Genomic DNA, 22109 nt, shown 5'->3' with positions numbered 1-22109 from the left:
CAGGAGCACGGCATGAGCCCTGCAGGCAGCCCCTGGGCGGGCAGGGACACTGGCAGGGACCTGCGGGCTCCTGCACCCGCCTCCGCCCGCCTCCAGCCCTGCCTCCCCTGGGCACTTTGCTCCCAGCAGGAGAGCCGGAGCGGGCACACTCGGCACGGCCGGGCACGGCGGAGGGCAGCCCACAGCCCCGCCAGCATGGCCCCCAGCCCCGCGGGGGACAGGCGCTCCCCGGGGGTGCCCCACTCCTGAGAGCCACCCCAGCCCAGGTCCGCAGGTGAGCCGGGGCAGCCCACGCGTGGTGGAGAGCAGCAGCCGGGACGGCCTCGCCGTGGCCACGCACAGCCAGCCGGGCTCCGGGGTCCCCGCAGGGAGCAGCTTGGGCCCTGCAAGGGATGGAGGTGGGATTCGCAGTGCAGGGTGGGCATCGGGTGGGGGTCAGCCAGTTCTCCCCATCCCTCCGCTGTCCCCAAATCCCTTGGTGCATCCTCCTCCCTACCGTGCCACTGCCTTCCTCCGTCACCAAGGGCCTTCATACTTCCCCCTGTGGCCACCTCCTCTCCTTCATCTGCCTCTCCATCCCCCAAATTGCTGTGCCCTCGCAGAATGAAGCTGCCCTCGGGCTGCTGCAGCTTAGCTGGATGCTGTGGTCTCCTGTCCTTCCCCAGGGAGACCGAGGGACAGGGACAGCCCAGCCAAGGGTGAAAGGAAACCCCCATCTCCCACCCTGCGGAGAAAGGGGGTCACCTTGGAGCAGGAGACATGATGGGCAGCAAGGGAAACACCCGGCCCCACTGGCATCCCCGGGGAGGAGGCACCAGTGCCCAGGCAGAGCAGGCAGATCGTGCTTTGGCTGCTCTTGCAGTCAAAGGGAAGGATCGAAAAGAAATTAGGTCATGCTTTCCTTGCGCCGGGGCTTTGGCTGCATGAACCACGTGGCGATTAGGGACAAGGGTCCTTGTGCAGGATGTTTTGCATAATTTTCCCTTGTTTTGCAATTTCTAAGAGCTTAGGCGAGAAGAAAAGCCCTGTTTTTCCCATGCTCCAGCAGCAACTGGTCCCAGGCTCACCCAGCCCCATGTCCCTCACCGGCTGCTCGCTCTCCTCCGAAGTCCTCTCTCGTTTCCCCTCTCTCCAGCTCCTGCCTGCTATGTCACGATCCCCGATGGTCTGTCCCGTCCTGCCAGTGGGCAGAACTTTGGCTCCGGAGGAGAGTCTTCGGCGCTGCCTCATTCATTTCATTGGTGTCTTTTCAACGCTCCTTTAAATGCCCCATGCAGGAAGCTTAGGCCAGCTGCTGGGGCACCCTGGGTTGGGGGCACCCGGGTCTGGGGCAGCTGCTGGCTCCCACTGGGACCAGTGCCGCCTGTGGGACCAAAGGACGGGTTCAGGCTGGGCACAGCTGCAGGGCTGGGAGCCAGGGCAGAGCTCCTGTTCCCGCGGCAAAGGGCCAAGCGCAGCATGTGCCCCCAGCTGCATGGCCCCGCGGCTGGCCCCTGCCCCTTCCCACTGGCAGATGGCATCATGGATGCTCTGCAGGTCCCCTTGCTGCCTCCCAGGACGTGTGCAGGAGCCAGCCTGCGGGCACCGTCCCAGCAGGATGTTGCTTGCCACGGGCAAGGGATTCCCCAGCATCACAGCCCTCCTGCATCCACAAAACGGGCAGGGCCGGAGCAGCCATCACCTCCCCTGCTCCATGTCCTTTCCCTGCAGCGCCTTCCAGCTCCTGCTCCATCTGTGAGCCTGAACGCTTGGCTCAGACCTCACTGCACCTGCGGTCAGTCCCTCCTGGAAAAGCCCACGCTAGAGAGGCTGTGGCCAGGGAGAGCCTTGCTGGGGGTGTCAGGGAGCAGCAGAGGAATGGATGTGGTGGTGACGTGTCCTTGGGGCGGACTGACACGAATCAGCAATTTAAACTACTGATTTTGATCATGAGCAAGATGAGGAAGCAGGAAACCTACTGAGATAAAGCTTGCCAAACGTCATCTTCTTTTGCGTTATATTGTGGTGGTTATCCTCCAAAGAAGCTTGCTTAGGAATGGCTAAACTGCACTCTGAGCACTGACTCTTCTGGGGCTTCATCAGCTGCCAGAAGCCATGTACCTGTGCTCTCCTCCAAGCAGCTCAGCACCACACGGCTGCTCACGCTTTTTCCTTATCCGTTTCTCACACCAGACTTATTTTTTTTTATTTATTGGCTTCTTCATACATAGTTGTTTGTTGACCTATGCCATGGACATTGGCTTTGGCCACTGAACCCTGCAGCACCTCCGGTCCGGCTGGGCTCAAGGCTTCATGCTCACTTGCACTCAGAGGTTAGAAGAAAACAAATCTCCTGGAGCCTCGTGTCCTCAGCAGCATCACAGCCCGGGGGAGATGCAGCCACTGGGCTGGGACCGCCACGACCAGCACAGTACCCCATGGGACCACCACTGGCACCAGCGCTCAGCGGCTTGGGGTTTCCTACCAGCTGGATTTCCCTCCTGGTTCAGGGAGAAGAGAGCAAGTTCTTTGCACTGTTAATGTTTGATCAGGACCTGCCTGTTGCTCTCTGAACTCATCCTTGTAATAAAGCCAGGCAGCTGCCGGTGCCAGCCGCAGCGGGAAGGAAGCTGCAGGGTGTTTGATGTGAGCCCGAAGCTGCAGCTCAGCCCACAACTCAAACAGAGTGCGGAGACAGATGCATGTGGGGCGGAGCGGCTGGTCTAGCGGCCACCTGCCTGCTGATTCATTTGTGATCATTTCTGTAAAGCCAGGGATCTCTCTCCAAGTGAGATGGATTTCATCTCATCTCCAAGTGAGGAGATGGATTTCAGCTCAGCTGACCCCGTGGATACACCCTATGGGATATTCGTGCCAACGGTGCTTGCCATGAGAAGCTGTCAGGCTGCACATCTCCGTGGTGAAGGCAAGGGGCAAACAGGATGATGATGATGATGATGATGATGATGATGATGAGGGAGCCTGAAAGAACACAGCTTTCCATCTTGTACCACTGACACCAGCATCATGCACATTGTCTCCCTGAGCCCCGAGCCCTCCTCCGTCCCAGCACCCATCGCCTCCTGTGTGAGCTTTGGACCAACAGAAACTGCAGACGCACCAGCACTCCCTCCGTCAGTTACGGTTTTGGCTACACCCTGGTCTCTGCTGGCAGCGTGGCTGATGCTCCTGCTCCCAGGTTACTCATCTGAGAATCCATCCTCAGCTGGCAGAAGCAGCCACTCCAAAATCGCTTCACCAGGGATGGTGGCAGGCATGGAGGGGCCAAGGTGCGAGCAGCCTTTGCTTGGACACCACGATGGCAGAAGCTCCTTCTTCCCTCTGGACGAGTGGGCTCTGAACTTGAGATGTTCCGAGAGGCAAATGCAACCCTTGGACAGCTTGCCCTCACGCCTCGGCCGGGGGGCCTGATTTTCCAGGAGGAGGCAGATCCCAGTCTTTGATCCCAACTCTGTGCGAAAGGAAACGTCCTGCCTGCCTTGTGAACTTGCACTGTCTTGAGCTGGAACTTGGCTCTGGCGCAGCCCCTCTCCACAGGGCTTAGATCATCCCTCTCCTACGGAGAATACCCAGCATCTGGAGGCCCCTCACCGTCCAGGGACACTCTCTCCCAAAGGCTCCTTTAACAGCCCCCTGAGGATCTCCCTGGGCCATAATACTCCCCCAGACAAGCCTTTCTTCTCCTCCCGCCTTTCTTCTGTCAAGGAGCCCCCTGGGACGAGCAGCATTGTCAGGATGGTGCCAATTAGGCTGAATCGGCTTCCAAGAGGCTGCGCTGGCACCGGCCAGGGGCTGCTGTTGCTCATAAAGGTCTCATTGTTCGGCGCGCCGTGGGGCTGCTGGCCGGCGGGGCCGGCGCGGTCCTCTGTCTCAGGCACGCTTCCCGGCTCCACGCGGTGCTGGTGTCACTGGCGCTGCTCAAAGGGATGATTAATGGGTGTCATTGCGGGGGCTGCGAAGGGGAGGATTTGTCAAGTCCCCCTTGGCTCCCCGTGAGGCTCGAACGCACGAGCTGAGAAAAACCAGAGAACCATCAAAGTGGCCGGAGCTCCTGGAGGGGGGGGGAAATCTGGCAGCTTTGGCTCCCTTCCATGCTTTGTGCCTGACAATGGTCGGGATCAACGACTAATACGCTTTTATTAACGTCTCCCCTAGATCTGGCTCAGAGAACATGGCCACTTCAGTGAGGACGTTCCCAGTTGCCCTGTGGACACCGACTCTGGCTCCCTGGCCAGGAGGAAACACCACCACAGTGGCAGAAGCAAAGTGCGTCTTCAACGAGGAGTTCAAGTTCATCCTGCTGCCCATCTCCTACGGCATCGTCTTGTGGTGGGGCTGCCCCTCAACTCCTGGGCGCTGTGGATGTTCATCTCCAGGATGAGGCCCTGGAACGCCACAACCACCTACATGTTCAACCTGGCCGTCTCCGACACGCTCTACGTCCTCTCCCTCCCTACCCTGGTCTACTATTATGCCGATCGCAATAACTGGCCCTTTGGGAAATGGCTCTGCAAGATCGTGCGCTTCCTCTTCTACGCTAACCTCTACAGCAGCATCCTCTTCCTGACGTGTATCAGCATCCACCGCTACATGGGCATCTGCCACCCCATCCGCTCCCTGAAGTGGGTGAAGACCAAGCACGCCCGCATCATTTGTGTGGGTGCCTGCTTGTCGTCACCATCTGCCTCATCCCCAACCTCATCTTTGTCACCACCAGCTCCAAGGGCAACAGCACCCTGTGCCACGACACCACCAGACCTGAGGAGTTTGACCATTACGTGCACTACAGCTCCTCCATCATGGCCCTCCTCTTCGGGGTCCCCTTCCTGGTGATCGTCCTCTGCTACTGCTTGATGGCCAAGAGACTCTGCAAGCCCAGCTTCTCCAGCCCCAGCCCCCGAATGCCCTCCTACAAAAAACGCTCCATCAAGATGATCATCATCGTGCTCACCGTCTTTGCCATCTGTTTCGTGCCCTTCCACATCACCCGGACCATGTACTACACCTCCCGCTACTTCCAAGCCGACTGCTCGACCCTCAACATCATCAACTTCACCTACAAGATCACTCGGCCCCTGGCCAGCATCAACAGCTGCCTCGACCCCATCTTGTACTTCATGAGTCGGGGACAAGTACCGGGGGCAGCTGCGCCGGGGGCCAGCTCAGCGCCTCCGGCCTGTGCCCACATGTGACCTGGCCTTGGTATCCCCCTCCATGGAGAACATCCTGGGTGGCAGCCACGCTGCCAGTGACAGACGAGGGACAGCACAGAGCGGAGGCGGGTGCTGAGGGGGCCAAAGGGGGTTCCAGTAACTTCATCCCTGGTCTCCACAAGGTGCAGCCCCTCTAGGCTCTGCGCGGGCACCCTGGCACCCCCAGGTCCCCAAACCCGACCCACTCTGCAGGGGCAAAGGCCTCAGGGCTGAGGGCTGGTGGCCATGGGGCTCATCCCAGCCCTGTCCTGGGCTACCATGGGAGGAGGATGCTGGTGCCACTTGGGGCAGGACAGCCACTGGGCACCTGTGGGGGTGGGAAGGATGCTGAGAAAGCCATTCTGGGGAGGCAGGCTGGCGTCCCATCCCAGGGCACTTCTGGGGACACGTGGGGGCTGACAAGTGACTAAAGAGAAGGGACACTGGTCCCTCCCTGGGCACACACAGCCCTTTCAGTTTGCTCAACAGTGACATGTGGGGACTGGACTGAACCTGGGGACAGCGTCAGTGCTGGGCCCCCGCGTACCTGGTGGAGGTTCTCGGGGACATCCCCATCACTGCTGGCCTTGGGAGAGGCGGGGGAGGGACGTGGCACAGGGCTCTTGCTGCCCATCACTCCCCAATAAAGCCCCTTTCCCCTTTCTCTGTGCTCAGGCCCATTTCTTCCCACGGCAGAAGAGGGATGAGATGCCCACCCTTACCCTGGAAAGCGTTTGAGAGCAGAGAAAACTCCACCCACCACCTTAAATGCTGGTGCAGGTTGAGAGCAAAGAGCTGGAATGGTGACACCCACTGTGACGGAAAAGTCCTCAGGAATCTGCCTTTATGGGTGTTTGCTTTCCAAATGTTTACCCAGCCCTTTTGTTTGACCAAGTGCCTGCGCAGAGGAGCACAGCAGAGATGACTATCATCGGTGCTGCTGACTCTCCCACGGGCAGGGATGGGACAGGGCTGTCCCCATCACAGGGAGTCCCAGGTGGGGCTGCCCCCCACTGCCTCCCCACAAGTCCTGCCAGCACATGCCTAGGGAAGGGATGCCCATAGCATCGTCGGGGTGCCACCCCCCGGGCACAGTCACACACAACCACATCCCACCAGGAGCTGCACAGGTCACCTGGGGAGGGAGAAAGCCCCAGGGATGCCACGTGCCAGCCCTGCATCACCATTCCACCAGACAGTGGTACCCAGTTTGCCCCTCACTCACCGCTCAGCTGAAACAGAGGAGACTTCCCTCCTAAACCCAGTTAGCCCAGTAAGAGCAACTGCCGCCCCTCACTTCCCATTATATCCGACATGGCTTAGGTGGACCCAGGAGCTGTTCGGTTGCACCCGAGCAGTGCAAGGGTCCCCACCATGCATACCCCCAGCTCTGGAGATGGGGGTGCCAGGGAGGGGACAGAGGCGGGTGGCAGGTCCACCCGCATGAGGAGTGCGGGGTATGGCTGCAGTGCTGTCCGATCGTGCCCCCCAGCACACACAGGCAGCCGTGGCGTGGTTGGAAATCTGTATTGGGTATAGAGGGAGCGGAAAAGGCTCAACTGTGGCCAGAGCAGCGCCCACCCCTTGCTCAGGACCACACGGTCCTGGCTGAGGCCACTTCCAAGGGTGCCCAAATCTGGGAGTGTCCCCGATTCACTCCAGGGGAGGATGTCTCCCCAGCCTGGTTCCCGGTTGCTATTGGGACGCCACCCCAAGGAGCCCATCTAATTCCCTCCTCCCATGACACCCCCCTCCCTCAGCTTGTGGTGTCCTGCTTATCATGGGGGGACCACGGCCATTGCTGGCCCCCAGCCTTGCACCAGCTCTCCCATCAGCCCCACATCCTCAGGGGGACGGCTGTGTCACCCACAGCCCCTCCAAACCCCTTTCAAGGCGGGCCCCCAATCTTCCCTTCCCCTTGCCTCCTCCCACCTCCTGCTCAGGTTTTTCAGATGGAGAAGCAGAGGGCTGGAGTGGCAACCGTCCCCCATGAGTCCCCCAGGCCAGGCTGGCAGAAATCCCCACCCGCAAGAGCCGGCTGCCCTTGTGAGCCAGGATCTGGCCACCGGCGCTGGCCATGCTCAGAGGATGTGCAGCTCGTCCGTCTCCGACAGCCCGTACTTGGTCTTGTTCTCATTGAAGAGCTTGAGCAGGGAGCGGATGTACATCTCGTGGTACATGTCCACCATCTCGCAGCTTGGGTCCTCGATCTTGGGCACCATCACCGGCTCCCCCACTGCCGGGAGGAAAGGGAGGTCAGGGCAGTAGCGCAGGGAAGTGCTTGGCTCACTGGGGACACGAGCGGAGGGCTGCCTTCCCGCACCACCCATCGTGGGGCATCCTCCTCTCTGCCCCTCCACCTTCTGGGGGGCCCCTCCGCCCAGCGGGAAATGCTCACCCACGGTGGTGATGGGTCTGGCATAGGGGAGGAAACCCCGGGACCGGACGGAGGTGAGGCCCCGGCCATAGAAGACGCAGGGAGCAAAGCCCATCATCTTCTGGAGCGCTGCTGAATGCTCCTCATCCAGCTGCCTTCCTCAAAGACCACCTGGCGGAAGAGGTCATTCTCCCCAAAGGAGAAGGAGGGGACAAGGTAGGCCCTGTGGAGGGGACACGGCGGGCAGTCACGGTGTGCCAGGACCACCAGACCCCTGTGGCAGCAGTGGCGGCAGTGCCCATGACGCACCCGTGCTGCAGGGCCATGCGGACAAAGCCCTTGCGCTTCTTCAGGATGAGTGTGGTGACACCGGGACGGCAGGGAGAGCGACTCAGCTGCGCCGCCAATGACGATGGCCACCGCGTTGCCGGTGCCATTCTTGGAGAGCAGGTACCCAATGGCACGGCGTGTCACTGGGCACAGGCCTGCAGCGGAACAGACCGCTGGTGCTGTGGGACTGCCTGCCTGCGCTGTGCCCAGGGCCGGGGACCTCACAAGGGACCATGCCGGTGGGACCCCGCAAAGACCATGGCGGGACCCCGCACGGGACAGTGCAAGGGCGCCCCCTGCTGCGGGAGAGCCCCCAGGGAGGGATGGGTTCCCCAGGCTCCCAGCCCTGGGGGCAGGGCGCAGGCAAAGTGCAGGCAGGGTGGGGAGAGGGTGCAAGCAAGGTGAGGGTGGAGTTCAGGCAGGGCACAGACAGGGTGCAGGCAAAGCACTGCTCCTGCCCTGGCTGCTCCTGGGGGGCACAGAGGCCAACAGTCCCAGGTTTCCCGTGGATGGGACCGGGGAGTCCCCCTGGAGGCCCCTCTGCCCCATGGGCATTGCCTGCAGCGGGCAGAGTTGGGCAGGAGTGGGGCAGGCAGGGGGTGCGTCCCTGGGGCACCCACTCAGCTCAAGCCAGCGCAACCAGCTGTGCCTGCAGGGCTGCCTGTGAGGGTAGGGGGCAGGCAGCTGCCCACCCTGCTGCCCACGGACACTCACCCCCACTCATCAGGTACTCCCTGAAGATGGGCAGGCGAAAGTTGCCGGCCAGGGTGGTGAGGAAGGGCCGGATGCCTGGGAACATCTCCCCGAAGCCTGTCGAGCCCGTGATGAAGTTGCAGAAGGCGCCGACGCAGAGGATGCCATGGGGGTGGGAGCCGATGATGTAGTTGTGGCTGGGGGACAGGTCGTGCGTCTTCACCAGCTGCGGGGACGAAAAGGGGTCGTGGGGACGTAACGGTGGCACATACTTTTGGGTGGTACCACCACCATCACCTGCGTGAATGTCCCATCCCGGCAGCCCAGCTCCCCGCGCCATACCTTCACAGGGAAATAATCCCGAAAGTGCCTCCACACAGGCCATCGCCGCAGGCACGGCAGCCTCCTGCCACCTGCAAACCAGGGAAGGACCCAGGAGATGATGCCCACCCTGCTGGGGCACATCTCCCCATGGATCTGCCATGTCCCTTCTTCCGCCATGATGATGATGGAGAAGAGGAAGGAAGGAGCAGGTACAGTGTGGTGCTCCCATTGGGCATGCTGGGATGGATCCGGAGAAATGGGGGACGCTGCACCCCATCCTGCTGCAACAAGGGAGGAAGGGGGAACGGTGCCCATCCCCACCTTTCTCTGGTGTGTCCCAGTCGTAGATGATCCAGGCCAGGTAGAGCGCAGAGATGGGCCAGAAGCTGGTGAACACCAGGTAGATGAGGAGCAGCAGGGCTGACTGTTCCTGTGGAAGCCAGGAAGGGGGTGAGCAGACACGCACCCACCCCACCAGGACCCCCCGCAGCCCCCTACTCACCCAGCAGCAGGAAGCTGAGCACCCACTGCAGGACAGAGAGGAGCTGGAGCCAGGAGCGGGAGGTCCCGCTGCGAGGGCCAGGGTGCTGTGAGCAGGGTGCGCAGGGCGGTCTGGATGCTGGCACGGCTGCCTGCGGGGAGGGACACGGCGCCCAGCCCAAAATCGCACGGATTGCACAAATGCTGCCCCACCGTGCTGGCAGGGGGGTGAATCCAGTGGTACCCACAGCTGCCAGGGTTGGGGTATGGGGGCAAGACGGGATGTAGGATGTGAAGGATGAAGCTGGACAAGGAGGAATGTGATGGGGTGGGATTAGGTGGGGTGATGCTCATGCCCCCTCCAAGCAGGGGGCAGCTGGCAGGCTGGGCACACCTAAGCCCAAACGGGCTGGGTGCACCAGGGGAGCTCAGCGCAGCAGCAGCTCCCGCACCAGGCCGAGCTCCCCAAGGGCCAGGACCTTTCCCGTGACCTCCTCGTTCAGGCTCACAGAGAATTTGGGGCTTTCTCAGCTGGCATTGCAGGGAGGTGCGGGGCAGCATCTGCCTCCCAGCAAGCAGCAACGACAGCGGCCAGGGGCTGAGCCAAGGTGGCCAAAGCTGGCCATCCCCATGGCCATCCCCACTGAGCCTTGGCTCCCGTGAGGGACAGTCCAGCAGCCTGCAGCCGCTCCACTCCCCCCCACCGCCCCCTTCCCTCCGACTGACCTTGGTGAACCATTAACTGCCCCGGGCCAGGAGCCAGGATCCAAACTCCACATGCAGCCCCATCCCTACTCCCCGAAACAGGCGCACGGCACCAGTTCGGCCAGTACACCACTCCTGGTCAAAGGTCCACTGTAACTGAGACCACCTGTCACAGCCACCACTGAGACTGCAGTGAGCTACCTCTTGCGTTACAAAAGCCTTGTTTTCCCAAGAAAAACAACCCAAAATCAGCATGCTGGCCAGACAGAGATGCTCAAGGTGAAATGGGAGCAGACCTTTCCCCACGGCTCCCAGGCCAGGGACCCTCAGGCCCGCAGCAGGACCCCCAGGGCAGAGGAGAACCACCAAACCCTGGTTCAGGTGGCTGGTGGAGGTTCAACTCTTCCCAGGCTCAATCCAAACCATGAATGAGACAACTGAAATAAAGAAACACTGGAGCCACCACCAGCACCAAAAAATTGTTTCTCCTCTCCCCCAAGCAGTGTGCCATGCTCTAAGCGATCCCTCCCGCCTGTCCCCGCACACCCGGCAAGGCATCCCCAGAAGCTCCGCCGCCATCAGTTTTCCAAAGCACCATTTCTTTTTTCCAGGGGAAGACACAGAGCTCTTGTCTAGCAAACTTGTGTCTACCAAAACAGTTGCCTTTTTTTAGTTGCTTTTTTCTAGCTCTCCCCTCAAGCACTCCCATCAATGCCCAGACCGCAGACAGAAAATGGAGAAACCCCAGGGGCTCTGCTGCCGGCCCTGGCCACAGCCTCTTCAAACCCAGAAACTCAGACTCTGCAGCCCGGAGCAGCAAGGAAAGACGAAGGGGAATTTGCAGCACTCCAGAGCACCTTGCAGGAATAACGTTTACCGAACGCATTGTCAGAAATTTCTTTCCTGTTGAGCAACCGTATGTTTTCTTCTGGCGCCGCTAACCCCAAATTGCTCCGAACACCTCCCTTTCCCCTAAGCAGCCTAAAGCAAATACACAATAGTGACAACAAACGCTCATTGCCTGACCAGCTCCTCACATCGCCGGAGCATCAGAAACCATTCAAACACACTTTGGAAATATCTTACCACTAAGATTTTGGGAACAGGCTGCAATAATTGTTTTCATGGTGGCAAGCCCCGCGCCAGACTCCGCTTCAGCAGGTTGAAAGGTGAGTTTGGAAATACCGGAGGGCGATTGATTGTGTATCCAGCTGCCTTAATCAGCTGATCCAAGGTAAACTGTCTGCTGCAGAGGGGAGTGGACCTGCTCTGGCCCCGGCTTGTAGAACAAGAAGAGCTGATGGTCCTCGGGAGGACAAGGAGTGACGACAAGCGGTGAGAGCCTGCCGTCACGAAGGGCAGTTGCTGCTCCTCAGAAAGGTACTTCTGCCAGCACCAGTGGGGGCTCCGGGGGGGGGGGGGGGGGGGGGGGGGGCACCTTCCTCTGGGGAAGGGTACTGTCCATGCTTTGGGCATGTCACAAACCGCTGTCATGTTCTACTGGTGTGACTCCCCTCCAGAGCTGCCCAAAAATGTCACCCCAAAGGCTCCTGCTCCATGGTACGGGACCACGGCCCGCCAGACAGGCTCTGACCGCCATCCCCAGCACCATCCCCTCCTCTTCCACCCCCAAGGGGGGTGCCAGGGCCAGCTAGCCTGCCTGCTAGCCCAGGAAGTCTGGAGTGCTGCCTGGAGAAGATTAGAGGTGGGGAATGAGAAGAAAAAGAATGAGAAGAAAACTAGTGCGGCACAAAAGCAGCACTGAGATGGGCCTTCAGGCCAACAGCCAATGGAACAGTAAAAATGCACAGGAACTAATTCAGCTGAGCTACTTCTCAAGATCTACCTCTCCAGAAATTTTCACCAGGAAGAGGCAGCTAACATCAAATGTAAGAAAGGAATAAATGCATGTATAGAATTGCATGTGTTGTTGAAGCAGAAAATGTGTTTCACAGGAGGTCTGGAACGCACAAAAACTCATTGTCTGCTCTTGTAGATCGTAGAGACTCAGTACCTGGAAAAAAAGGGTTCGCTGCAGGCTACAACTGATGTACACCTGTGAAGCAAAGAGGACCTGCAATTGCTACATGTGAAACATCTAATCTTTCCTGCAGCCTACCTGGCCCCTCACACGTGCCTGAATCACGCTAAGAGGAAAGAAAAAATCCAAATTCCTTCAACATCCCACTGTCCCCAGAGATAAGGGAGCTGATGAACCCAACTGTGCCAAATCAAAGACAATAAATGCCTCGTGGCCTGCTCCACGTAACACTGCCACATGCACAAACAGCAGCAATAGTTTGTTTGGGTTTTTTATACCAACATTTGTAACAGGTTTAGAACAACTGCAATCACAGCTGCCAGCCCATGCTGGGCAATTTCAGAGCTTCCAGCCACAATTCCTCACTTTCTTGCCCAGTAACACGCCTGCCACGTGCCAGGTCAGTGCCAGGTACAGCAGACCAGACATACCCTCTCTTCTCACTCAGTTCAGAATTAGGGCCAGCAGCTATTTAAACTAGCTTCAGAGGAATCCAGAAAAGTTTTTCACCCCTTCATGGTTATTCTGCAAGTAGATTTCAAAGCACACTGACAACTAGTGCACTACTTTGCTTTGGAACACGGAACTGTTTGTCCCAGTGTTGGTCCCTGTAGGGCTCCGCAAGAGGGTCCGGAGTAAACACACATGTTGCACGTTACTTCGTGTATGCTATCACCATGCAGATCCTCCATCACACTAAGTAAAAGGACAAACATTTCTGTTAAGGCATTTGTACTATGTGTAGTATCGGCACTTCAAGACATTGCCCTCAAAACACCTCATGTACTTAACACAAAAAATCCTAAACACTTCAGTGCGCCGCTCTGGGAGGAACAGTGGGATGAGCCTGCGGAAAGGCCACCGAACACCCGGCTGCATACAGACCTCCCTGCCAAGGTGAACACTGCACTGCAAGCTGCTGTGCTCAGAAGCCTTGTTCAAAAAAAAAACCCTGGCCATCTGACACTGCCTATCTCCCATCCCCAGCTCCCTCGGTTGCTGGAAACCAGCCTTACGGACATGCTCTGGAAGAGCCTAGGATGAAGAGCAAGGGATTTTTACTGCAAGAACTAGGCAGCACGAGAGACTTTATTTTGCTTAAAATATAGAGAAAAAAATAAATACATCCACCCACAATACACAGAGCAGTTTCCAAATTCATGTACTTATCTTTCAAGGACTTCCTCTGACTGGGAGAACAGAGGCAGCCTGACCCCTCAGAAAGAGCTCCACCTGACAGGAGCTCTGTGGTGTCACTGTACATGACCAGTGCACTCAGTCTGACATTTAACGCAAACCAAAGCAAACGGTCATGTTTACTCCGCTTGATTCCAGTGCCTCCCAGAGAAGCCACGTATACCTCTGCATATGTACAGTGTATTTACTCCTATATCTCCAGGACACAGGCAATTCTTACAGGATTTCCAGGCCCTGCCCACTCTGCAGCAAGAGCATCAGCCCACATTCTGCCGGTTGCCATAGCCTCTTGGGTGTGTATCTTTCCAGTCATCCCAGTTCCGAGCTTTTTGAAGAGCTTCCTCATCATCATCCTCCTCTTTTTTCTCCTGCTGCTGCTTCTGCAACTCTTCATCAGTTATACCTGCTGAAGGTCAAGAACAGGAGCAAGGGGCAGTAAGACACCGGAAGGTCCCTAGTCAAGTTCTCAAAACAGAAGCCCTGCCAGTTGAGACAGAAAGCAGGAATTGCCAAAGAGCGGTTTAGCAACCCAGTTATTCTCAGCCTAATAAAGTCAGCTCTTACTCTTCCTCAGTCACTGGGTGTTTTACACCCTGAACACATGCCTGTTCACCCTCCCCCTCAAGAGACTTCCCAAATTCTCTATTCCAATCTTTGCTTTGCCACTCTGTACCTGGTGTTCTCTGAGGCGCACCCTGACCAGACACGACTCCCTGCCTCCTGCGCTGCTCATACCAGTCATCCACAGTCATAGTAGGCAGGCCAGGGTATCCAGCACCAAACACTCTACCGGGAGAGAAAGACAGTCAAAGGCAGCACTTTACGTTGCTACAAACGAGCGGAAACAGACAACCATGCACAGAACTACTCTGTAACCTGATCTGTACTAAAAATAAAAGGTGTGTTACCAAGGAGGGTTTGAGAACAAACCTTTTCCTACAGCCTGGGCCTTCAGCAACAAACCTGCCAGTAACCTAGCCACAGCGGCATTTAAAGAGTTCATCCTGCTAGTTTAGAGAGGTGAGGACTCTTATAGCCCAAAGACCTTGAACCAATTCTCCAGCCCAAAGCAGAACACACTGTGCTGGCACAGCTTGCCAAGGAGGCCTCTGGGAACCAAATTAGGCACAGCTTGGCTATATAGATATATGGAAAGCTCAGGGCAAATAATGTCAAAAGCATGACAAGAAATCTTGTTTCTATCCCATTTTGTGCTTTAGCTGCCACACTCCCTGCAAGAATCTCACAGGGCCACAAAGTGCTAGGATCTTGACGCCCTCAGGAAAGCCTTACAGTTAATTATTGTGACTGATGATTCTTGGTAGGTATCACATCTTCCCAGCCCCTAAGACCACTTATTTGAATTCACTGAAATCTTCCAAAGTTTACGTTAGATTAAGAGACCACATACGCTTTTCACTGCAGGGCTCTTTAACAGCGAAGAGCAATCCTATTATATCACACAGTGGTTTCAGAGGGGCAGATAAGCCTTGCCTCTCCACAGCTTACCAAACAGCAAGCACATGGCCTATAAACTAGCACAGTAACATTTGCTTAATACAATCTCCTCTTCTGCCACCCCAACAGCAGGAAACAGCATTAGCCAAGACACTGCAGCATGCCAGTAACAGAAGAAATCAGAGAAAGTTCAAGAAATGCATTGGACATTCCCCCGATCCCCTGCCCAGATGCACAACACGCACCATCTCGATGAACACCTGGTTCTCTGCATTTGAAAGAGTATTTTAGGCTTGATATAAGAACAGAGCACTGCCTCATACTATGTCTAAGTAATCAGAAAACAACATACTTCGCCTGAGCAGCATCCCGGGTAAGAATGAAAGGTTTCAGCGGAGCCCTGACTTGCCGAGAAGTAGCGTGCGGTGGTGCTGAAGACTGAAGATGCAAACAATAGTCACAAGATAATAGTTTAGTTGAGAACCCCCTTCTCTGCTTCCCACCCCACAACAAGTTATTAAAGATCTCATAGAAGAGAGATGCCTCTGCTGTCACAGCAACATCCTAAGACAGACAGTTCAGGCCTTAATCCAGTTTAAATCATGAACTCCATCTGTGAGCATCTACAAATCGCTTCTCTTTGTGCCTTTGTTACACCCACTGCGATCAAAGCAGAAAGCTGACAAAGCTAAACCAGATCAGCTCAGATCGAAGCATGAAATATAGCTTATTTTTCCCAGGGAGCAAGCGCAGTACATTCTGAAGCAAGCTGAGCTCGTCATTCCCAATGGTATCACCCAGGGCACTACAGAAGAGCAGAGCTCTGCAATGTCAAAAATGAACTGCACAAATGAGCTGTGCCAACCAAGCTGGACTATGGTCTATGTCAGCACATTATGATATTTTTTTTTTTTATTTCCACGCAGATGTTTTAGGTGAGTAACAAAGCCCAGAAACACTATTCACACAGGAATTGCAGGTCTATGAGAAGCTTTCATCACTCAGAACGGGCATTTCTTTCTGTAGTATCTGGACACATTGTAGACCAGAAGCACAGGTTTGAAAGAAATCACTAGAGTCTCCTTTCAATTTACAAATGTACTTACTTCTTTACAGGTAAGGGTCTGCCAGAACCCAGCGAAGTGGACAAAAGCCTTTGCGCGCAGACCAGTTCAGCTCTGATATTCAATGCTCTAGCATTTCATAAGCCGTGACTGTCTAGAACACATGGTAGCAGTGGACAGCGACTAATCCAAAAATCAGACCACTGCTCATTCAGAATTGAGCCAAACCCCATCTGCTTGGGCTGTGATTGAGCTGTATTTCAACTGAGAATTCACAGAATAGAACATGAATGTAGCTCTGCTACTGAATTCCTCTAGGGTGCACTTACCCGCAACAGTGACTCTCAGCATGTCTAACTATCCACAGTCCACAGGACTTGCAGTTCAAGACAGATTTCATACCTGTTTCCCTGTACCTCTGCTCCTCAAGATGACCATTTCTTGGTCAATACTCTCGATTTCCTCCAGGCTGGTGTTGATCCATTTCTGGATTTGTAGTATGTAAAATTCCCGCATCTGATCCTCATCTGCTTGCCCACTCTCCACAAAGCTTCTCATAGAGGCCAGCCTGTTCTCCAGTTCCTTCCTCTGCTTATATCTGTCTCAAAGAGAACAAAATGAGATCATTAAATAACCTTTTGCTAGCCCAGCCCCGGTACAGCGTTTTCCAAAATATACAATTTCCTAGTTCATGAAATTCAATCAAATGTAGTTAAGAGAGATACTTCCTGCCCCGATCCCCTTTTAAATCCTCTTCACAGTAGTGCCAGTTGCTGACCAGCGCTCATTACAGTACACAAATCCCAGGCATTCATAAAGCTCCTCATGTCTTGACAAATTTCTTTGTGCAAGGACCCCCAATCATTTAACAACTGAGTAAGAGTCCTGTAGAAGTAAAGCAGAGACTTACAGGAAGGAAGTACCTGTTAAGAAAAGGAGCAGCACTAGACCATACTGGTTGTCATTTACTGATGACCTCTCACAATGCGTAAGCAAAAGGCAAAATATCAAGCAGGGGATCCATCTCCCCACCTCATCTGACAACAGGTCTTTGACCAATGAAAACTACAAAAATCAGAAGAGTTCCAATCTGCTTACAAACGATTTTGAAAATGCACAGTTATATACATACATGCAGCACCAAAACCTTTCCCCCCGCATCTTTCCCATCCCTTCCATCTGCCAACTCAAATTTAGGCATTACATAGGATCTTCACTACATCTGGTAAGAGGTTTAACATTATTTCAAGTATTTAATAAGAAAATTGTATAAAAAAAAAGGGAGATGGTGATTGTTTATTGTTGTAATTTAAAGTATCTCCTGTCTGTTAAAAGCAGCTTTAAGACAACACTCGAAATTTAGAGACATCTCTATTATTTTTTTCTTCTCCTAAAAGTCAAGCAATCCTTGAAAATTAAGCCTCCCAGGTCGAATTAGGTAAGCCTGGCAACGTTAATCTCCTGGAGCAAACAAAACTTTAACTCATTGGCTCCTTCACTGAGAAAAAACAATGCAATAGATATTTTGAGTTACTTCTGTAGAACGCAAAAGATATCCAGAAGCCACTAACAAGGCAGATTAAAACACTTCTCCAATTTCTGTCTCAGGTGTTTCTGTGGGTGTGGGTTGTTTTTTTAATATAATTTTGGATTTCTAGATTTTTTGACCTCTTCAGGAGTTACGTTATTAAAGGGGGGAACTACCTATATACTACACTTCCAGGCTAAATCCTTGTGTCCCACTTCCTCCAGTTACAGTGCCACCTGAAGAACAAATACTAAGAACCAAGGATTAGAAACCTACAGGAGCTGACAGGACAAGGAGCACACAAGAGATATTCTAAAAAACAAACCCATCCACAAGTGCTCCACAAGAACCCTGAAAACTACATTTTAACCGGTGAGCACCTGACTGCCCAACCCTGTCCTGCAGGGAAGCAAAGCGAACCACTCTATTCCCATTTGTCTTTACACTCCACAGTGGGGTAAGTTCTCTGCAGTTGGTTGCTGCAATCCCAACCTGCTCCTTAGGATGCTGGATTGCATGCTTATACAGAGAACAAAGTGAAAAGCAGCTAGGATGAGACAGGTCTGAAGGTAAAGTGGTGATACATGCTGCCTTAGGAAAATTTTGTTCATGCAGTCCACACATTTTACTGAAAGCGAATATCATTGCAACACCTGATCAAGTACTAACCTGCCTGCAATAGAACTCACAATGCAGGTGTGGTGGGTTGACCTTGACTGGATGCCAGGTACCCACCAAGCCGCTCTATCACTGCCTCCCTCAGAATAGGTAGCAGGGAGAAAGTAAGATTTTTAAAAAAAAACAACTTGCAGGTCAAGATAAAGGCAGTTTAATGAAGCAAGAAGTTGTGCAAGCAGAAGCAAAGGAAAACAAGAGATGTTATTCTCTGCTTCCCCTCAGCAGGCAATGTTCAGCCACTTCCCAAGAAGCAGGGCTTCAGTACCCGTAGTGGCTGCTCCAGAAGCCAAATGTCATAACTAACTAATGCCCCCGCTTCCTCCTCCTTTCCCTGAGCTCCTACATCTGAGCAGACATCATGTGATATGGAATATCCCTTTGGTCACTTTTGGTCAGCTGTCCTGGCTATGTCCCCTCCCACGATCTTGCCCACCCCAGCCTACTGGTGGTGGTGGGGTGGGGGGAGGTGGAGAGACAGCCCTGATGCTGTGCAGCACTGCTCAGCAGAGGCCACAACACTGCTGTGTTTCCACCACCCTTCTAGCTACCACTACAAGCACAGCACTATGAGGATGCCAGCCCCAACACAGCAGGCTCCTCGCGTTTGTCTCCAAGAGGAACGAGTCGCCATACAGGCAAACACCAGCCCTCAGCAAGGGGGCAGCTCACACGTAGCCAAAGTCCTACCTGCAGCTCCAGCAAAACTCACTTGTGCTCAGGAGGTGATGTGCAGCTCAGAGACTGCTGATGAGCAGCCCACGCTGAAAAGGCTTCGCTGCACAGAGTAGGTGTATTCTAGTATGTCAAACTTACCTCAGTTAAATTACCCTCTAGAATATGAATCATGCTTTTGTATTCATGCAATTTAAACAGCTCTCCAGCCCAGCTTGGGCCTCCCAGTGCTACCACAATAAGCAACAAGTTGATTGTCAAAATCCCCAGCTAAAGCATGACAAACAGGCATTAATCACCTCTTTTTTAAAGATCTAATAAGCCCACTGGTAGGTAACTTCCAACACGCGTGGCTTTACACTGTTAGCGGTGGTTAAAGAACTGACCATAAGAGCTTTTGCGCAGTTCTTCTTCAAAGACCAGAAACTGAAGACATAAATGCACCTCCTCAGTTTGCACAATCAAACACCATTAAATAATACGTGGTGCATATCTTAAAATGAACGTTTCATGACCAAACTATTCCAGTATCAAGGGAAGCAGCTCTTCCCTGACTCTGCAATCTCGCACTGCCCGAAGCTCTCACCTTCTCTTAAACTGATTCCCAAAACCCTTTACAAAAACACTGCGAAGCAAGAGCCTACCTTTCGATTTTGGCTTGCCTACTGGACGCCATGGCCACCAGGCTGGGCTGGGCAGCAGCGGGGCCCCCCGGGGAGGGGCTCCCGGCATCTTCCTCTCCAGGGGGGCTGGTGGCGGCAGGGGGCAGGTGGAAGCTGCCCAGCCCGTAGCTCCTGCAGAGTTTGAGGAAGCGCCAGAAGTGGGCCCGGGCGCTCTCCAGGTGCTCCAGCCTCCTGCTCAGGTCAACCTGCTTCAGCGTCAGGGCCCCCAGCAAGGCGGGCAGCAGCAGGTACTTCAGGTCGGCCGAGGCGATCTCCTCCAGCTCCTCGTTCTCGCTGCAGGGGGAGAGATGAGCCCCCCCGTTCCCGTTCTGCTCCGCCTGGGCCCGGCCAAAGCCAGCGCGCTCCGCGGCGGCCCGGGGGGCCCTGTGGGGGCGGCGGGAGGCCCGAGGGCTCTCGCACGGCCTCGCTGGGGCCCCCGCGCCGCCCAGGCCCGCGCCCGACCCTCCGCTCTCACCTGAACAGATCCAGCTGCGCCACCATGGCGGCCGCCCGCTGCAGCGCGTCCAACCCCTGCCGCACCTTATCCTGCACGGCCGGGGCCCCCGAGGACGGCTCGGCGCCGGTCTCCACCTCCTCCCAGAGCCGCCGGCCCGCCGCCAGCAGCTCCGCCAGCCGCAGCCCCGCGCCGGCCCCCTCCGCCATACCGGGCCGGGAACGCCGCCGCACAATCACTTCCGGGGCGCCCGCGTGTGACCCCGCCCCCGCCCGCCATCTTGGTGAGGTCAGCGGAGCCGCCCGAAGGAGCGGGGCCGGTATCTTAGTAGGGGCGGGCGGGAGGCAGGGCCTGGTGAGGCGGCAGCGGGCCCGGGGCTCGGGGCTCGCCCCTCCCCACCGGCCAGCGACCGACGACCCCCGCGGGGGCGGCGGGCGGGTGGTGTCGCCCCTACGAGCCTCGGTGGAGCCGTGGACCCTCACACGCATCCGGTACTCCCAAAGCTCCTGCTGGTTCCTGCCTGATGCACCGGCCTCCCCAGAGCCCACCGGGGAGCTCCGGGGGAAGGCGTGCTCGTGACGTGCTCCAATAAATGAGCAAAAGTGAGGCTGATTAGATAAACTGATCGGATGCGCGCACCTTCCCCCTTTAGAAAAAGGAGCGAGGGGTGAGGGTGGCCTGACGGCGGTGAAATAGCTCTGGAGCCGCCAGCGGCCGGTGTGGTCGGCGGGGCCCTGCTGAGCCCACCCGCAGCTCAGCTAACGAGCTGCTCCGCACCGGGCCCCAGCGCTGGCACTGCTGCAGGGTGCCGGGCCCGAGGGAGCCAGGCCGGGGCTGGCCGTGACACCTCACCACGCAGGCAGCACCCCGGGGCCGCGCCAGGCAGGTGCGGGGCTCACGGAGGGAGCATGTCCTGCCACAGGTGCTAGGGCAGATCCTCAGCCTGGCATGGCAGGTGATGTGCTCTCTTCTGCCCCGGGGAGAGCCCGGATGATGTGCAGCCTTAGGACACCAGCTGGGTTCAGCACGGGCTTGTGCTGCTCAGGGCTGTCACTTCCTAGCCTGGGACCTACATCTGACAGATGATCCTGGCAGAACACGGTGCACAGCATGAGCACTCGGTAGCACACTGCTGCATTTTATGTTTTTAAGCACAGCACCTTCCATTTCTTCTGTCCGTATTCTTTTTCTAACAGAAGATGAGCAGCCTTTCTCATTTCTTTTTTATTTAGCTCCAAAGTCCCTTCTCACAATACCTCTGCAATTTAAACAGGCATAAGGCAGGCAAGGGCTAAAGCTGGGCTTGTAGGAACTGGTGTTGGTCCCTTAGGAGCACAGGTAATTGATCCAGATGTGAAAAATATATATGGTGTAATAATAATTCAGGGCTGGCTGGAAGCACTCAGCCTCCAAGAATGAGTCAGTTTACTATTTACTCCATTTTCTTCATACCTACCTGAGATAGCTCGATAAAAAGTTATTCATAAAAACCAGAAAAGCTGTGGATTTAGGTTCCTGTTCGCTGTGCCCTGCATACCCTTCACACTCCTCAGGGTGACTGCTTTGCTCAGGCTGCAAAGGCAGCCACGGGTAGTGTGAGGTATGTCAAGAACTGACTGCGTCATTCTGTGGTGTTCCTGCACACCAGGCAATAGGTGAAGAGCAATGCTGTGTCCAGCAGTGGGAAAATTAATTGGTATAACGATTGGGAGTGGAATGGGGCCAGGAATCTACAGCTGTTTGTTCTTCGCTAGAAGAAGATGCTTTGGCATCTCCAACAATCCGAGCAGCCCAGGCAGGTTCACGGGCTTGCTCTCCAAGTAATTGTAAACAGGCTAATGATGGAGCATGGGATCTCAGCCTGCCTCCCCTTCCCTTCAGACTGGGGGGGTGGGAGAGCCAGTTTTGACCCAGATTGTCAGGGCAGCACAGAACAGGCCTTGAGCAGCACATTATCCCAGCTCACCAGGCAACTTGTACCAAGAGAATAGGAAATCGTGTGAGGCCTGGTTTCCTTTGAGATGGAGAAGCTTTGCCTCTAAGAGCCGAGTGGCTTAACTGGCTGGAAGCCCCTGAATCTCCTTGCTAGAAGTTACTCAGCCCCCTGTTTTCAATCTGCTGTCCCAACTAGTCAAGAATAGGCTTCATTTACACCGTGGGGGCATGAAATCATAAAGGGTTAGTGACCAGAATCACGCACAGTCTGCTCTTCAACTCCGGCATAGCAAACTGCATGTACCCGCACATGTTGTTC

At 55.4% G+C, this 22109-nt stretch overlaps 3 protein-coding genes across 4 annotated transcripts; 1 reads left to right on the top strand and 2 right to left on the bottom strand.

Moving 5' to 3' along the window:
- Positions 1 to 142: 142 nt before the first annotated feature.
- P2RY4 (pyrimidinergic receptor P2Y4) lies at positions 143 to 5854 on the top strand. The gene is given in 5 exon segments (XM_056359557.1): positions 143 to 274; positions 4156 to 4322; positions 4325 to 4663; positions 4666 to 5120; positions 5122 to 5854. Coding segments are annotated over 4 exon segments (1113 nt in total). The 5' UTR covers positions 143 to 274; positions 4156 to 4171; the 3' UTR covers positions 5290 to 5854.
- An 850-nt stretch (positions 5855 to 6704) lies between these two features.
- On the bottom strand, positions 6705 to 11436 carry LOC130158682 (diacylglycerol O-acyltransferase 2-like). The gene is given in 11 exon segments (XM_056359558.1): positions 6705 to 7428; positions 7591 to 7695; positions 7698 to 7792; positions 7879 to 7949; positions 7951 to 8054; positions 8614 to 8818; positions 8935 to 9005; positions 9238 to 9336; positions 9383 to 9476; positions 9478 to 9548; positions 11188 to 11436. Coding segments are annotated over 11 exon segments (1110 nt in total). The 5' UTR covers positions 11228 to 11436; the 3' UTR covers positions 6705 to 7273.
- Positions 11437 to 13213: 1777 nt separating this feature from the next.
- IGBP1 (immunoglobulin binding protein 1) lies at positions 13214 to 20358 on the bottom strand. Of its 2 annotated transcripts, none has more exons than XM_056359555.1 (6): positions 19877 to 20358; positions 19384 to 19695; positions 16264 to 16459; positions 15150 to 15235; positions 14013 to 14125; positions 13214 to 13745 (listed from the first exon to the last, which is right to left on the bottom strand). In XM_056359555.1, the coding sequence occupies exons 1-6, from the start codon at positions 20341 to 20343 to the stop codon at positions 13597 to 13599; spliced, it is 1323 nt and encodes a 440-aa protein (XP_056215530.1). In that variant the 5' UTR covers positions 20344 to 20358; the 3' UTR covers positions 13214 to 13596. The 2 variants fall into 2 exon arrangements, with proteins under 2 accessions (XP_056215530.1, XP_056215531.1); XM_056359556.1 differs by having other exon boundaries at positions 13214 to 13742.
- Positions 20359 to 22109: the final 1751 nt, after the last annotated feature.

This window comes from Falco biarmicus, chromosome 14 (genome assembly GCF_023638135.1).
Source record: "Falco biarmicus isolate bFalBia1 chromosome 14, bFalBia1.pri, whole genome shotgun sequence".
In the NCBI taxonomy this organism is placed as follows: Eukaryota; Metazoa; Chordata; class Aves; order Falconiformes; family Falconidae; genus Falco; species Falco biarmicus.
Note: the sequence above shows the minus strand (reverse complement) of the source record. Positions and strands in the feature narration are given on the sequence as shown.